The sequence below is a fragment of the Brachycentrus maculatus genome, unplaced genomic scaffold, assembly GCF_059751285.1.
Source record: "Brachycentrus maculatus isolate JH-2025_06_01 unplaced genomic scaffold, ASM5975128v1 h1tg000238l, whole genome shotgun sequence".
In the NCBI taxonomy this organism is placed as follows: domain Eukaryota; kingdom Metazoa; phylum Arthropoda; class Insecta; order Trichoptera; family Brachycentridae; genus Brachycentrus; species Brachycentrus maculatus.
In genome coordinates this window covers 789,886-808,287 of record NW_028280989.1, presented here as the reverse complement: position 1 = coordinate 808,287, position 18,402 = coordinate 789,886, and the positions used below count along the sequence as shown (strand labels likewise).

General features: G+C 31.8%; 3 protein-coding genes across 4 annotated transcripts; 2 read left to right on the top strand and 1 right to left on the bottom strand.

Annotated features, from left to right (window-relative positions):
- Window positions 1–331: 331 nt before the first annotated feature.
- Window positions 332–3,858, top strand: LOC148306528 (mitochondrial E3 ubiquitin protein ligase 1-like). The gene is made up of 5 exons (XM_088264809.1): window positions 332–564; window positions 1,600–1,915; window positions 2,156–2,429; window positions 2,781–2,994; window positions 3,550–3,858. The coding sequence occupies exons 1-5, from the start codon at window positions 448–450 to the stop codon at window positions 3,667–3,669; spliced, it is 1,041 nt and encodes a 346-aa protein (XP_088120935.1). The 5' UTR covers window positions 332–447; the 3' UTR covers window positions 3,670–3,858.
- Window positions 3,811–6,272, bottom strand: Ctu1 (Cytosolic thiouridylase subunit 1). Its single transcript, XM_088264810.1, has 4 exons — window positions 6,028–6,272; window positions 4,726–5,265; window positions 4,229–4,433; window positions 3,811–4,122 (listed from the first exon to the last, which is right to left on the bottom strand). Exons 1-4 carry the CDS (start codon window positions 6,073–6,075, stop codon window positions 3,923–3,925), a joined length of 993 nt encoding a protein of 330 aa, XP_088120936.1. The 5' UTR covers window positions 6,076–6,272; the 3' UTR covers window positions 3,811–3,922.
- A 3,295-nt stretch (window positions 6,273–9,567) lies between these two features.
- Window positions 9,568–12,329, top strand: LOC148306526 (dynein axonemal light chain 4). Of its 2 annotated transcripts, none has more exons than XM_088264806.1 (2): window positions 9,568–9,743; window positions 10,607–12,329. In XM_088264806.1, the coding sequence occupies exons 1-2, from the start codon at window positions 9,684–9,686 to the stop codon at window positions 10,853–10,855; spliced, it is 309 nt and encodes a 102-aa protein (XP_088120932.1). In that variant the 5' UTR covers window positions 9,568–9,683; the 3' UTR covers window positions 10,856–12,329. The 2 variants fall into 2 exon arrangements, with proteins under 2 accessions (XP_088120932.1, XP_088120933.1); XM_088264807.1 differs by having other exon boundaries at window positions 9,609–9,743; window positions 10,489–12,329.
- Window positions 12,330–18,402: the final 6,073 nt, after the last annotated feature.

The following is an 18,402-nucleotide window of genomic DNA, read 5'->3' as shown; positions in this document are numbered from 1 at the left end:
CAAGTATCAAATCACCATTAGCTTAGCTACCTACGGCTTATGCAACACCGTTTATCATTGCCCAACTTAGGCTTCAACTTGAGTTTTACAGCCTATACCAACTTGCGAGTGGATTTACTCTTTATGTTTTAAGTTGCTATAATTTCATGTCAAGTCCTGAGTGGAAATTCTTAGCAAAAACACCCGCCAAGTCATGATTACTAATGGTAATGATAGTAAAATTGATCGCCTTTTTTATTCCCTCCCAACCCTAAAATGTTATTCTAGGTCTGGTTTGTAGCTTTGGTCTGGTCCATCGTCTCTTTTTTATCCTTGTCTATGGTTAAAATTTGTCAATTTTTCATTTCTTTGATCGCCGTTATATAGGTTTTCTTCTATCATCAGTTTCTGGGTCCATGCGAAAATTTACAATGTTTTAAATTTAGTTGTTTAGTATTAAAATTATAAATGGATTTTATGAATCATGTGATTGCTGAGAGCATAGCTCTTGGCATAGATTCGCTAGTTTTGGGAATTTGCATCAGACAGTTATTAAAATATCGCAATGTAATATTTTCTCTTGACGTAAGTAGAATCATATTACCAAATAATTTTTATTTATCACATCCGATTTGTTGCAAATAAAAACAAAAAACTCAATATTAATATTGGGAAGTCAATACAATGCTTCCTGACAGCTCTTATAACCAGTTAAATGTACACTCGTAATTAGTCAGGCTCATTATTTATCTTCTTCTAATCCTTATCCGCACCCCAATGGTGCATAGGGCACTGCATCATATAAACGCAGTGTTATCTTGATCGTTGACACACGAAGGAAAGGTGATCAGCCCTCCGCTTCAGGTACCAGTCGAGGGCAATATTAAATAAATATTAAAGTGAAAAAATCACTTATATTTATTTGACCCCCGTGGAAATCGAACCCGGGACCTCCAGAACGGTAGCCGAGCGTGCTGACCATTACACGACGGAGGCGGACTAAATTCGTTCAGGCGCATTATTACTAAAATATATTTAAATGACTTTAGTAATAGGTTTTTATTTTATTTTAAGATACTTGTATGCATAATGTTGCATTGGTTTGTGTAATGAAACATATTCAGTACTGAAATCCAACCAATAAAGTCACTTTACTTGTTAAATATGCCGTGTATGCAATGCTAAAGTTATAATCTGCAATAAATGTGGGAATATGACCATCCAAAGTATTCCTAAAAGTGTAAAGTAGGCCACTTCCTATTACCACACACTTTTTATGCAAATATAACATCTGTATTCTGACACTGAATTATTAAAATTTACATTTGATTTAATAATAGATTCATATTTGGTTTCGGAAGAGACAAACTAATAGTCTGTAAGTAAAATTTTTAAACCTCAAACATAAAGTGTAGGCTGTACCGCTGTTAGATGGGATAAATGGAGTTCTATCTATTTGAGAAAAAATAGTACTAATTTGTATCATACGTGAGAAACCATAATAAAAACATATTTTAAATAAATGATACAAGTGAATTTATGGCGTCACCAATTCTCTATTAGTCCAATGGGGTTATAGGCAAATTTGATGACAATTTTGTGATAAATCTTAATTTTCAGAAAGCTCCAACCTTGGAAATAAATGAAGATTTAAAAGGTGAATTAAATAAATACCCTGATCACATCATCCCCTACGTTGTAGTCAGAGGTATAGTGAAACCACTAGGAAACTCTCTACAGAGTAACACTAATAATGATATCTCCGGAGTCATCCAGAAAGTTGTTGTTAAGGAACATGTTATTGCCAGGAGTACGGGTGGATTTTGGTCGCATCAATCTCGAACACTTCAAGAAATATACAACTCTATGCCATTTGTATTATCGGGAAATTCAGTTGAAATTGAAGTTATTGATGCATTGGAAGCAAACATTTTAGGTATAATTTCTTATTATTATTACTTTAAAATATTTATAGGTTATGCAGTATAGTTTTTTTTCCAATTTGTCCCATGTTATTCGACCGGCTAAGTAAAACACTATTCGGGTATAAATAGAAAGTAAATATTGTATAGTTTATTAATATTATACAATAATTATACACACACACACACACACATATATGTATAAATAAACCAAAGGTAGAAAAACTGATTCGAGTAAATTAAAACTGTTTCAGAAATGGAGATTACTTCAGATCGATTTGAGCCACTTTCTCCAAGTGTAATGGATTACATCTGGGGATTTTTTGCTGGACTCCATCAACGAGGTTTACAAACAACAGAAGAAATGCTCAGAAATGGCACATATATTACAGCAGTTGGAGAATTAAATGGAAATGAGGGTGGAACATTAAAATTACAACCCCCCAGGAATGGGCTCCCTTTGTACTTGACTACTTCCTCTAAAAGTAGTCTTTTAAAAAAGATTGGTGAATCGCGAACTTTTTTAAGGTTATAAAACTTAAAAATTATTAGTCCAATAAAAGTTCCAAATTATAATTATAAAATCTGCAGTTTCCATTGGTTTTGCTGCATAATCTATGTACAGCTAAATAAGAGAAAACTCATATGTTATTTTCAATATTACCAAAGAATAATAACAAGGTTAAAACTGATTTCTAGATTTTGCACAATTGAGTTTTCTAGATTGTTGACTTACTAAGATAATGTAAATAGATCTTATACTGTCCAAACTTTATTCCTTGCAAAACTAGGGTACTGTTTTTTTGTTTTTTGAAGCTACATAAAGTGTGCGAATTCGAGAGTTTAGATTTCTTAAGAAACTGTTAAATTCTGTTTCAGAATTCTTGTCATAATATTTGGATCAGTTGGTATAATATTATCTGGTAGCATATTAATTAAATACATTTCAAGAAAGAAAAGATATCAGGAAGAGGAAAATTTGAAACAACAGCTAGCTATGTCCAGGAGAGAAAGGAGGGCGAGAGCGCGTGACACCAATACACTGATGCAAGAAAATCAGTTATGTGTTGTATGTGTAGAAAATCCAAAAGAGGTGTGTAAATTTTTAATAAAGATAATAATAATTAGAAATGTGAAAAGTTCAAGGTAATTTTTAGTACAATGTCTGTTTTTCAGACATTAACTTTATTGAGGCCATGTTTATGATCTATAACAGGACAATAAATAAAAATAAATGACAAATTTCCCTTGTTGAGTAAAAATTATACAGTTATTTTTAACACATTTCGGACGGGTGTTTTTTTACACCTGTGGACCGCTGGCGACGGAATTTGATAATTTTGTACATATAGTTAAGACCTTAACAAGGAGATTGATACATAACATTCATATAAAAACATTAAATAATTCCTTCCTTTCTGACTTTAAAATGAGGCCGGCGCAGAAGGTAAAAATACCCTTCGACCAAACGGGTAGAAATACCTTTCCCGTCCTTAGTGTGTAAAGGATACATTCTTTACAATTCTATTATTTTTCTGAAAATATTTGGAATCTATAAAGCACACCCATGTGTTGAGTGCCCGTTTCTTTGATCCATTAAAGATAAGTAAAGAGCACTAATCACTAGTTTCTGCTATTTTTTTTCCAGATAATTCTTTTACCGTGTGGACATGTTTCAATATGTGAAGATTGCTCAGAAAATATAAAGGATGTTTGTCCCGTATGTAGAGCTACAATAGCATCCAAAGCAGCAGCATTTATAACATAATTTTTGTTGAAACATAAAAAAAGATGTATTTAAAAAAAAAATACTAAGTGTTATGTAAATACTATAATAAATTATAAAGCTGAAAGAAAAAGGTATATGAAAAAAACTGATAAAATTTTTCAAAAGAACTAACAATTTATATTTTTATGTTACTAATACGAAAATTTATTAAAATAGAAATAATACATATTTTTGTTTTTCATTTAATCCTTGTGAGAAAATTTTCAGTTTATAGAATGGTTACATTTTATTGTCAAGTAGAATTGTTGACATTTTCGGCCATTATTCGTTTCACTTTTGAACTCTTACCAACTCCTAATCGAGGTAAACCTTTATTTAAACCTTCGAGTAAAACGCAAGCCTTGCAAGTTTCTTGCGATGATACAAAATTACACCTTTGGCATTTTCCCCTTTCTGGTAATTTAATGTTTTCCTTTAATGAGAGTTTTTCACCTGCAAGTTTTATATATAAATACACAAATTATTTTTTGTTTGCTTGAATTTTGGTTACTTTCGAATCGTAATTTGATAGGAATGAGAATATGTAATGAGAGATTACCTGAATAAAGGATATCCATTATAGATGATGGTCTAACTTTTTCAAAATCTTTTAAAAGTGCTCTCGCATAGCCACGATAAGCATTTGGAGCATAAATACATTCAGTGGAAAAATATACCAACTTCTTGAAGTATGCATACATTACAATTTCTTTCTCATAAGTGTATTTAAGGGGCTTAACTCTTGGAATCCCATCATCGCTTCCCTGAAACAGAAAACCAGGTACTTAAAGGAGAAAGAACCAGAAATGGCAAGAAGGTATTAAAATTGTTAATAAAGCTTTATACTTTACACAATATTAACTTACTCAAATATGTACTATGACCTTAATTTATACATTTTTATTTCATGTATAAAATTTAAGAACTAAAATAAATCTCAATTATAAAAAAATTAATAACTGTAGAATTTAATTTCTTTTTAGGGGTCAATCAGAATAACTCGAGGCTTAAGAAAATTTACAATTATTATTCTTACAAATAAAGCAGAAAACTTACCGTTATTATTGAAGTACATCTTTGTAGTCTCGCTATATCACCTCTTAAAATATTCATGAGCACTGTCTCCGCAATATCGTCTGCATTATGTCCAGTGGCTACACAATTTACTTTTAGCAGTGCGGCACCTCGATCCAGAGCTTGTCTTCGGAAAACGCCACAAAATGTACAATTATTTTTTCGGCCTATAACTTTGACTATTTCGTCCATTGTCCAACCATATAACTCTTTATAAGAGAGCGTTTTTAAAGGAATTTCATAATCATCTCGATTTTTTTTCACAGTTTCTAGACTGTCATCTCTGTATCCTGTGATACCTTCATCGATCGAAAGCAAAATTAAATTTAATCCATAATCATATCTGGAATTAAGCAATTTGAGAACATATGCGAGAACGGTGGAATCTTTTCCTCCGGATGCTGCAACGGCTACTAAGTCTCCTCTTTGGAAAAGGGCACCTTCGGTGATCGTATGGTGAACTTCACTTTCAAAGGCATCAAAGAAACACTCTTTACAGAGGGCATCACCTGTTTTTGGCCTCTAAAACAAAAATAATATTGTTATGAAATTGCGTTTTAAATAAATTAAATAACAAAAATAGTTATAAATATTATTGTTTACTATATTTTAAGCTTCTCCATGCTGCGAAATAAAAGAAAACTGGAGATAACACTTGGATTGTTATCAATATATTATAGATATCTCAACAAAGACATAAATAATTCGGAGGAATCTCAAATGAATAGAAAATTCAATAGGTGGCGCTTTGGACTATCACATGAATAGTCCTTATCTCATAAATATATGCATAAGTTCTAAAAATTCTAATAAATAGGGTTGTTCAATTGTAAGCAAGATGGTAAAAACTTAATTGTCTCAGTTAAGATATCTATGATGTTATATGAAAATACTACACCTGTCAATTTTTTATATTTTTATATTTTTCATATAGAGACTATTTCTTTTTTTGTTTTACTTTTATGGAAATTTAGATTCAACCATTACGCCGCTTCCTCGCAGGGATAGTCAGAGAAAATAGAACGCCACTCCAATCTGTCTTTACAAACAACTTCGCCTCTTCCACATACACATCCGCCGATTATTCTGACTCCTGATTCTTCTTCTGATCCTTTGAAGTATTTGAAATACATGTTCATGACAAGTTTTCCTCGCTCTTCCTCTGATTCTATTACCAACCACATTCGCCTTACAAATTTGTTTTATTATTCTTTCTTCACTCATTCGATTCACATATATTTATTTATACATATTTAATTATTATTTTTTTAAATATAATTTTACCTTTAAGACAGCATTTTTTCCACACCTTTTAGAACACGTCACAGGCATTTCGAGCCAGGGATTTCAAAATAAGTAGTGTATGTAAGTGTTCTAAAGTATTTGTATTAAATAACCTGTTAATATTAACCATAAATAATGAATCTGTCTGTACACTTAAAAATAGTATAAGGATATCGCAGTAAAAAAAACATGAGATTCGACGATTAAATATCACATACAATCGCAAAGAATACGTTAAACGTATACTTCATATATATCCTGATTGAATATAAACCAAATTTAGTCAAATACTTTTTGACATTTCAAGTGTCAAATTTTGACAGTACGGCACGTGGGTATTGACCAAAGACTAACTATAAACCGCCGACTCTATCGGGTGCGTTTCGTAACTTAAGGTGATCAATAAAATTTTTGTGGCTTCTAAAAAAATGATTTTTATTATTCTTGGAAGAATTAAATAACTGTAGAGCTATGAAATGTCTAGGTGTAAACTTAGTCTGTGTCTCATTAGAGGAATTTTGCAAAATGTATTAATAAAACAATATTATTTATTGGAAAGTTAATTAGCGATTGTTTTCTTTCGATATCATTCGACATATTTTTAATTGTATATTTTATTGTATCATCCGAAAGATAAGTATTTATTATTTCTTTTATTGTTTCATCGCCAAATATAATTTTAACTATTTTACAACATGCACGTATAATTAAAGTCTCTGGTATGGTATGTGGTTTTAATTAAACGGCAACCAATTTAGCAAACTTATATGAAGCTAACTGCCTTATCGGAGTTTTTGTTCAAAATATTTATCTTGTTTAGCTTGCATATCCAACAATCTTTTGAAATAATCTTTAGTTTTTGTAGCAACATTAGCGTATATTGATGTAAAGTGGCGTTTCAATTTGGTAGGAAACACCGCGCTATCAATAATTTTTTCTCCACATACAATGCATTGTGAAATGTGATATTATTCCTCACACATATGTATTCAAAATCTAAACTTAAATATTCGTCAGAATTCTGTTTTTTGATTTCCTTACTTAACTTCAAATAATTCTATCTTTTGTTTCAAGAAAATATTTGCAGCGACAACATTACAACTACTACTATCTCTCGTAAACGAGTAGAGGCTAAGTAAAAAAATATTACTTCTACTCCATTTTTATTCGCTTCGTCATTACTATTTTCCTCTTCTGAATCTTAATATCGATTTCGTATAACAACTTGACTTTGCAAGGGTGCTGCCATCTAGCCATTATATTTGCTACGCAAATGGCAAGGTAAATTTTAATTTTCATAATTTCGCGGAGCACTTGCAACAAGCTCGCGGAGCACCAGTGCTCCGCGTAGCACCGGTTAAGAACCACTGCCTTAACCCTTTGACTACCAAAATTCGACACATTGGCTTTCGGTACTCTAGCGAGAAATACCGGATCCCTCAGCTTACTTACGTCACTTACGAGAGATAATTTCGTCGGGCAGAAGATCAAATTTAAAAACCGAATTGTTTAAATAATGGCATAGTATTTAAAAATTATCAACCACATTTTACTTTAAAATTATTTACGTTTATATCGCGATATTTCTGTCATAGTAACTCCAAAAGTCCTGGCAACCAAAGAGTTAATTAGGATTACTTAGAAGTACATTAGAATGCAAGTCTTTTTTTTTTAAAGTATCAGTAGTAAAAACTTTAAAAAAAATAGCTTAGATTTATCAATTAAAAAAATCATTATTTTTTTAAATTAATAAATAAGTAACAAAGTTTGTAATTATTTCATTGGATAAGGGATTTCATAATACTTTATACAATTTGAAATGACTTCTAACACTAGTCCTCACCCAACAGTCCATAGGGCACTGCATCGTATTGACGCAGTGTTAACTTGATCGTTACGTACATGAAGGCAAGGTTATCACTCCTGCGCTTCAGTGAGTGTAAAATCACCGATATTTATTTTCACCCCCTCCTGGGAATCGAACCCGGGACCTCTAAACACGCCAGCCATTACACCACGGAGTTGTCTACAATCATACCTAAATTTTTATGTTAATTACCCGTATTATTAATATCAATGTTATCATATCACAGTAACAAAATAAAAATGATCACGTAATTAGTAATAAATATATCTTTCGTAAGAGTAAATTTCTTCGGAAAATATACTACATTGTGATGGTTCACGAAGAATTGTTTTAATTATTGTATACTATTGTAAAACAAAGTCAACCATTATTGTGAATTTAATATACCATAAATAATTTTTGTCAAATTTATCTACTCGAATACTTTAATAAGTAATAAATACACTAGAGTAATAAGTTACACGTTTTGCTTTTATGAGACATATTTTACTAAGACATATTTTATTATGAGTGCATTAAGCAATGCGCGTGAGTTCACATGTGAGTGAAAACAATGCCCAATTATAAACCTTGAGGTGTCTAATAGAAAAAAAAATATATAGGGTTACCACCTGGCATATCAGAGAAGGAAATGGTATTTAGAAATTTGTCCGCTTCCGTAATGCAGTGGTTAGCACGTTTGGCTACTATGCTGGAGGTCACAGGTTCTATTCCAAGGGGGCGTTTAAATAAATATAAGTATTTTTTTACTGTTTATATTCATATTATATTACCCTGGTCTGGTACCTGAAGCGCAGGATTAATCACCTTGCCTTCATATAATAACGATTAATATTGCATCAATTTGATGCCGTGTCCTATGCATCTTTGGATGCGGATAAGGGTTAGTAGTATATCAGAGAAAGAAATCGAATAAATTATTATTTACAGGCATAAATTACGAATTAAATTTTGATATTAAAATTATATGTAACCAATTTATTTGACTTAAGAGGAAAATTGCAGTTCATGTAATGTAATTATTTACTTTTATGTATCGTTTTTTTTTTCTTTACTATAAATGCAGCTTAAGTACGTATGCCAATTACCATATCGGTATAAATTTTAATACCCAGGTAGAAACAAAAGGTTTGAAATCAATAATCCTTTATTGCAAAGGTGATACTTTCGTTAACCGTAATTATTTATAAAATTAGCATTAGGTACTTAGTTTTAGATAAAAAACAGTAATAATTGATGAATCAATAAAAAATAATTATTAAATTTAAATTACGATGACGAATAATGTTAGTAAGAATTGAATTCGTCTGGAGGTACTTATTGCAAGAAATATCATTAATGATTTCCGCTTGGATGGGATTGCGGACTCTAATTACATTTTTTTTACTATTATGACTCAATTTGTTTATTACGTTTCAAGACTATTCACAAAATACGCTCCCCCATTAATTGTGAAGGCCAAGAATACTTCTGTCGTAGCTCCTCGATGTATGTATGTGTCGGGGAACAATGGACAAAAAATCAATCAAATCCGTTCCACGGTGCCGTGAATAACGCGGTCCCTCGTGGTAACAGCCGTGATGAGTAAACAGTTGCACAGTCGCACTCTCTTGTGTGTAGGTATTGTCTGTCTACTCTCCTACTACCATCAACATACACACACCAATCACCAATACACAATACAGTAGAGCGCTTATTTTCGTCAGAGGTGGACGTTTACTTTACGAAAATTGGGTACGATTTGTTCACATAAACATTGTGATTTTCATGATTTTCTACTGAAATTATAATGGCTGACGGTGAACCAATTCAGAAAGAAAAAATTGTGCACACATACCCCCTTGTTAGAGTGAGTTTTAATTATTTTATTTTATTAGAATATTGATAATATACCCACAAAAGATATTTCAATAAAACATGTGAGAATTCTTAACACCTAAATAATTATTATTTCTAAAGAATAAAGACGATCAATGATGCAAGTTTCTTTGATGTAAGAGTGTATTATTATAAGCAATTCGTAAGTACTCTCAAACTGTGTGGGAGAAGTTGAATCGGAATCTCTATACAAAAGCAATAGCATAAACCTACTTACTTTATGATTTATGTGTGTAAAAAGTTCACTATATTATATAATAACAATAATAAAGGAACAAGCGATTGTTAAATTCAAATTGTTAAAACATGTGCATAAAGAAGTTTCATATATACTAATCTTAAATTTAAATAAATTAAATTACATGTAAATGAAACGGTAAAAACACAAATAAATATTTATTTCAAACTAATAAAGTATAATAGAAAACATATAAACGTTAAAATCTTATTACACCTTCCCTAAGAAAACTAATAACGCACACTAAGGTTCGACGATTGCATACAGAAATTGACCAGGCGCAAATGTTTAAAAATCGCAACTAAATCAAAAGTAAAAAAAATTTAGAAAGACAATCTAATTTAAAAATAAACTGAATTAATCTTCAGTTGTAAAAAAATAAACAGAATAATGCACACAACAAAACAAGGACATATTCAGAAGAGGGATACGATAAGTCGTGCAGCATTGTATTTCATATAACATTTTATACATCTAGGAGGCGCTGGCGTCGTCCGAAAGAAAAATTACGAATGCGTCGATCTATATCGCTACTTGGATTCTTATTGGAAGATCGGGATTAATTAGGAAAATAATAATTGACAATATATTTGCAGCACTCCGATATGACTGAAGAAATGAGACTTGAAGCAACAGAATTAAGTGTGACAGCTTGTGAAAAGTTTGCAAGTAACAATGAGCATGCTGCTCGCATGATCAAGGAGACGATGGACAAGAAGTTTGGGCCTAGTTTCCATGTGGTCGTGGGGGAAGGGTATGGATTTGAAGTATCTTATGAAGTTAAAAACATATTATACATGTATTTTGGCGGAAATCAAGCAATTTGTATCTGGAAATGCTCATAATCATTACAATTCATTGATTGAAGTAAATTTACATGATTATTTAATTATTGTTTAAGACAATATCAATGGTCTTTACATTTATTACTACACAATCTATTTTTTTTTGTTCAAAAGATTTTTTTAAGCGAAATTATTTGTTTTTGGAACAAAAAACATGTGTCACAAAACCATTTTTTTACAAAAGATGGTAAAACATACGGCAGCGTATTTTTCACTTCATTTGAAGTACACACAACTTAAAAATAATTTTCTTTCTATAGTTGTTTTAAGGTAATGAAAGACAAAGAATCTAAAAATGAAAAATAAAATATATGGTTATTTTTCTGGCAAAGAACAAATATTCAAAAAAATAAATAACATTGTTTATATTATATATATGTTATGTTGCCAAAAATTTCAGTTTCTGTGAAACATGAAAAATAAATATTTTAAATATCTAACACTATAACTATTATCTACGATCTAAGTTTTTTTTACATTTAGTGCATGTTTTTGTGAATCTAACTAAATGACAAGAAGACAAGGGTTGTAAGTTTTAATCAGCCACCAGAGTAACATATCACTAAAATACACAATGTTTTATATTGACCCAGTCAGAGATTGAGTCTGAGACCTTATGCTTGGTAGCCAAAGCAATATCCTACACTATGTGACCTAATAATAACTTGGCATAATGCCTTTCTATTAAAAATAAATAAATTTGTCTATTTAATGTGGGGTATATGTCTGTATATATCAGGGCATCCCTTCACACAAAATATGCAATATGGTGTATTTCATTTCATGTGAAATATATAACATTGCTTATGGTATGGTCCAATTGTACAGTACATATTTTTCAATTGTGGAAATATACATTTGTATTTTTTGTTATAGTTTATTTATCTCCATTAATTTAGTATTTGTCTTATATACCTTTTATTACTTAACAAAAAGTGATTGCATAGTTTGAATTCACAGCATAGTCAACCAACATGTAATATTGTGATTTACTTTTAAGAACTTAGGATAAGATTTTTTTACTTAATATGTAAATACATGTCTTGGTAATTTTTTTGTCAAATAGTAAATACTTTTAGTACAAAGTGAAATGACCATGAGCTTTTAAGGTGCCTTATCGTACAATATTATTTTTATGAAAATATGTTTTTCAATACCGAACTTTACGAATTTCCAATAATAGGCATTGAGGTAAGACAATGTATTTTTATAGTGTATAAAAAAAGAGTAAGTACCTACTTCCATTTGAAGGATTAAGGAGATGTGATTTCTTTGCATTTGGATAAATGTAATATGTATATGAAACATGATGATTATCACACGCAGAATAATAATAAATAAATAAATGTATTTTATAATTTATGTTTGTTGGCAATTATTTTGAAAATTGCTATGGCATGTATACATTTAATTAATAATTACCAGATGATTTTTATAGATTTGATTCTCCACTAATGACAGCATGAAACCTTTAGTACAATGAAACAGTATTATTATTTTTATTGAATAAAATAATTTGTGAAAAGATGTATTTTTACTTTAACCCTCCCACTTAATCGTGTTAAGGTAAGGTAAATTACAGAATGTTGCTTTACAGCGAAGGGGATGAAGATCAAAGCACCACAGGTGACTCCTTGCTAAAATTGGTAATTTTGATGGATCCTCTCTGGAAGCTTCCCATATTGTCAAACAAACATCGTGATAACACCAATATTGCTGCCCCTAGTTCAAAAATCATATCAACAACTCCAGGTTTTCAGAATATGTATTCTACAGCACTAATTATTCTATCAGACCCTGCCAAATTTTGAATTTTTCTTCCTTCTAAAATTTTTCATCCGACAGGGGGAGAGAATAAAAAAAAAAGGATTTTAATTTAATAAATTGTATCATTTTGATATAAAAATAGCTGGTCGTTTCATTACCCAGTCGCTTGTGCCAGCACATTCCATAAATAAAAATGATCACCTAAAATACACTGCAACAAATAAAAGTGTGACAAAACATAAACTTATTGAAAAATTATTTTAAATCTTGAATTAGCATGTAAAAAAACTTTAGTGATTTGGCTAATTATTAAATTCTTTATTACAAAATAATAAACCATATCAGCTCCCTAGGTGGAGCATATGGAGTCCACAAACTGTCTCCAGGCTTTTCTGTGGGCTGCCAGCTCCCTTGCATCCTCCCAAGTCAGATCCGCGTCCCGAAGTTCTGACGAGAACTGTCGACGAATTGTCAGCAGTGGTCCTCCTGGGCGGCGCGAACCTGATGCCTTGTAAAAGAGGCAAGCTTGATTAAGGCTCTCAGGAGGCATGCGGAGTACATGGTCAAGCCAACTGAATCGCCATTTCTTGACGACAGTTGTGACCAAGATTTGCTGCGTCCTACGCCTTATCTCTTCATTCCTCACAAAGTCAAACCACCGCACGCCTAAAATTCTCCGCAAACACCTATTCTCAAAGCTTAGTACACGGCTGCTCTGGGCCCTTGTAAGGTGCCATGTTTCACAGCCGTATAAGAAAACAGGAGCAATGCAGGCATTGTATAGGCGGCATTTGGTCTTCACCGAGTATAAATCCGATCTCCAGACAGCCTTCATACTGTTAAATGCGGACCCTGCGAGTCCTAATCGCACTCCCTGTTCCTTTTGAAGGCTGCCATTTTCATTCACGTACACTCCCAAGTACTTTTAACTCTCCACCCTTTCGATGCGCTGGTTACTCAACATTAAGGGTTGTTGGGCATCTAGGCATGAGCTGTTTCACAACACATGGGTTTTTGCAACATTTATTGTAAGCCCCATGTGCGTAGAGTACCTATTTACCCTGTCGACGATTAATTGAAGACCCTCGACGGAGTCATCAATTATAACAGTATCATCTGCGTACTCTAGGTCGCAGAGTTTCCAGGAGGGGGAGATGGATATACCTCGGTCAGATGGTAATGACTTTCGAAGAATGAAATCCATGAGGATGATGAAGAGAAACGGCGCAAGGACGCAGCCTTGTCTGACTCCGGTAGAGACCCCAAACCAATCCGTGACAACATCGTCAACTCTCATACGGCATTCACTATTAAGGTGAAGGGACTTAATTAGCTCCACTAATTTCGCAGGCACCCCATAAGCTTCCAGTACTTTCCAGAGTGTGGGCCTGTGCGGACTATCAACGCTTTCTCATAGTCTACAAAACACATCACCAGAGAACTGTTAAATTCCTGGCTCTGCTGTAGAATGTGACGAATATTGTGGATTTGATCCGCACAAGACCTGCCAGGCAGAAACCCTCCCTGGTTTACTCTGAGCATCTGCATAATAGGGGCTCGGATTCTCTGCTAGATTACGTGGGCAAGCACCATCCCAGGTACGCTGAGTAGCGTAATGCCGTGGTAGTTGTCACACTTGAATGGATCACCCTTCTTATGTAACACGGTAATCTCCCCATTTATCCAGTCTCTAGGGCATCGCTCTTCTTCCCACACACTGGACATTAATCGGTGTAAAGGGCCAATAATGCCAGTAACGCTGCATTTTAAGAATTCCGGGTGGATACCATCAACATTATTACAAAACATGCATAAAATATTTACATAGTATTTTGTGCATATTTTAAGGTTGATTATGGTTGAAAAATGAAACACACACATAATTGAAAATGTTTATTTAAAATTTTAAAAAAACTTTAAAATGTTAATATATATATATATATATATATATATATATATATATATATATATATATATATATATATATATATATATATATATACATATATATATATATGTGTGTGTATATATATGTATATAAGCTAACATAACAGTATAAATGCTCTACGAATCTAAAGAAAACATTTTTGGCACTTCAATATTGTGATCTTAAAATGGAAGCTATAATAACAGTACATATATAAAGCTTATGAATAGTTAGCATCTTTGAGACAGGGATTAAATAAATTAATGAAATTAGAAATATGGGAAAATAAACTAGGTTTATTAGGATATCTACATGAAATATAGTGTAAAGGAGAAATCCTTCCACTGCAAAAACGAAAGTTGTTTTGGTATCAACAATAAAACATTTATAAAAGTCTGGTATTTGAAGAACACCATTTTTACTAATACGAATTATTAAAAAAAAAACTTTATTCATATATATATAATGAACCGTTTAAATAATGGTATATTTTAAGTATGTTCAAATAGTTGTACACAAATTTGAATTCAAACCTCAAGGGTATATTAAAAATATCTTGAGATATGAAAAAGTTTCTTAGAAGGCAATATGAAAGTATAGACATTTATAAGGCTTACAATCTGTCATTGTTTTCCATCAGAAACATCAATAACTGGTGGTAGGAACTCGCATGTGCTTTAGTCCTTGTCATATAAAATATATAGAAACATACAGTTATATAGTTTACGGGTACAAAAGCAAATGACATGGTGTATTAAGTAATTGCTAAAAGCAGCCAATGGCAGGACGTAAGTCCGGAATGCCTAGACTTCCATATTCCCTGCAGAAAAATGTTTTGTTTTAATCAATGAAATTAAAAAAAAAACTTCTATATTTTACAAGAATTAGAACCAATGTATTCTGAGCAATAATTATTGTATTCATGAACATAGTTTTAATATTGACTTAGTTTAGTTTATAATATAAAATACTACTATGTATACCAATTTTGTTGTAGTAAATACTGAAGATTTTGAGATATCCACCCATTTAAGACACATATTTAAAGGTAATTAATACACAAAAAAGTGTATATTTTTTATCAAATATGATTTTAAACCAGCATTATACATAAATACATATGTATGGCTATTTTACATGTGTATGTACTAAAGTAAAATGTATATAATTATAAAATCCATATAAGTATAAGGTAATACTGACTCTCATAAGAAAGTGATATACAAAATGTTTACATTAATGAACACAATTAAATTCTTTTATAAGAATTTGATATTAATCATTCTTTACTTGGTTATCTCTTTACATATGAATAATGATATTTCGGAAAGTAATGATACTCTTTATCATCCTCATGGATTTCATTCTTCGAAAGACCTTACCATCTGACCGAGGTATAACCATCTCCCCCTGACAGAAACTCTGCGACCTAAAGTACGCAGATGATGCTGTTGTAATTGATGACTCTGTCGAGGGTCTTCAATTAATTGTCAATAGAGAGAATAGGCATTCTACACACATGGGGCTTACAATAAATGTTGCAGCCGTGTACTTGACTTTGAGAACAGGTGTCTGTGAAGAATTTTAGGCGGTGGTTTGACTTTGTGAGGAGTGAAGAGGCGTAGGACGCAGCAAATCTTAATCACAATTGCCGTCAAGAAAAAGCGATTCAGTTGGCCTGGCCATGTATCACATGCCTCCTGAGATCCTTAATCAAGCTTGCCTTTTACAATGCATCAGGTTTGCACCGTCCAGGACGACCACTGCTGACAATTAGTCGGCACTTCTCGTCTGAACTTCGGGGCGCGGACCTCACTTAGGAGGATGCAAGGGAGGTGGCGGCCGACAGAAAAACCTGGAGACAGTTTGTGGACTCCATATGCTCCACATAGGGAGCGGATATGGTTTAATAATAATAATAATGATACTTTGTAGTACCATTATTTCATTTCAAATACATATATAAATTAAGATCATATGAGTAACCAATCCAAGATAAATTTTATTATTAATTTGTTCTTAACCTCTGTTTTTTACTACTCAATATAAAGTAATGTCTAGTTGACATTTTATAATTTGTAAATAGGTAGGTACTTGTGAGAAAATTTGAATGATGAAGTTTCTTCAATTATTATAAAAATATTATGACATACATTATTACATTTGGTAATGTATATGACAATTTAAGTTCAGATAAGTTATTTGGAAAAATTAAAATTGTTAATCTTAGAACACATAGTTAATTAGCAGGTATTGTGGAGAATATTTTACTTCAAATGAGGAATTTTGAAGAATCATACAAATTACAATTTTTTTTCAGAATTCCCAGTAGAAAGCCTATAAACAGTCAGGATGCTTTTATTATACAGATTTTAAAAAATAGTCAAGTAGTCCTATAGGAAATCAATATCTATACGGAAATTAAGATTTTAAGTAGAGAATTGGTTGAATTTACATATCAGGGTGAAGACTGACCGGACCATTTCGTCGTAACGTAACGTCGTAACATTCCTCGCAGTGAGCATGTTACGTTGACGTTACGACATTGCTAACTGACCGCGATCAGTGCTCGTTTGTGACCTTGTGCTCGGGGTTGCCTTATATTTCAAACCAAAAAATCTGAATTACAGTCTAGAAATCTGTATTAAATTTGTATAGAATCAATAACCCAAAATCTGTATGAATCTTTGTAGTTAAAATGTCGGATGACGAAGACGTGATTCTTGGTTCTGTGATTTTAATAAATTACAGCTTACTCCAGATGAAGAAAAAAAAAGATTCCCCGCAGTTTGAGAAATTTCCTACAGATTGGCAACCTGGTACTGACCTAAAATTGCATCCGACTTCGGATGGAGCATTCAGAACGAACGGCAAGCAGCTCGGCTCGCCGTACTGACTGCCTGAATGTTCGCATCATAACACGTTACATTACAACGAAATGCTTAGGTCAGTCTTTACCCTTATAATCCCCATCCAAAATTGTTGCCTGTTAGTCTTTTCTATTAACACATCGAAAATAGCCAGTTGTGACGGATTTGCAAAGAATAACACATACCCCATATAAGACCAATACAAACATTACTTGTTTGTTCCATTGAATGCAAGGTTGAATGGCTCTATTGAATTCAATTTAATATAGTTAATTTACTGTTTATTTTTATCAGCATAACTTTTTTTATATATATACAATTGTTAGTTTATATAATAATGTATGTATTATGTTGAAAATTTAATAGAATTAACAATAATCATTCATAATATTTAACAAATGTAAATTCAGCACATTGTGTTGAAATTGTCACATCACACAAACATAATTTCCATTTTTTAATGTAAGAAAAGTATTAATATGTAGTAAACTTAACAATTGAATAAATGGGTGTTAGTACATATTAGGTTTTTTGTAACAGAATAAATTAATTACTAGGTACCTTTTTAAAAAACAATGTTACGTTATGTCAATTTTTTTGTTGATATTACAATATTGGTATCGCTCAAACTCTTTAATCCAATGCTTAAAAAATATAATTGTTTCATAGTTCAAGCTTCCAATGTAACACGGTTTAGTAAGAATAAAGTATAACCGATTTTCACAAATCCAAATGACTTGGAGTAAGATTTTTGGTTTTTTAGATTTTTTTCTCTTTTGACCCAGCACAATGGATACATCAATGTTATAAAAAAGAATGTATTTATATTATTTTAAACATACAACACATGGGAATGTTTTTAAACAAAAACAAAAGTTAATTAACAATGGTGATTTACATAAGCACAATAATAATTCTGCTGTTTGAAATCTGAAACACAAGTATAATTGTAATATTTGAAATGTAATGTAAACAAATACTTT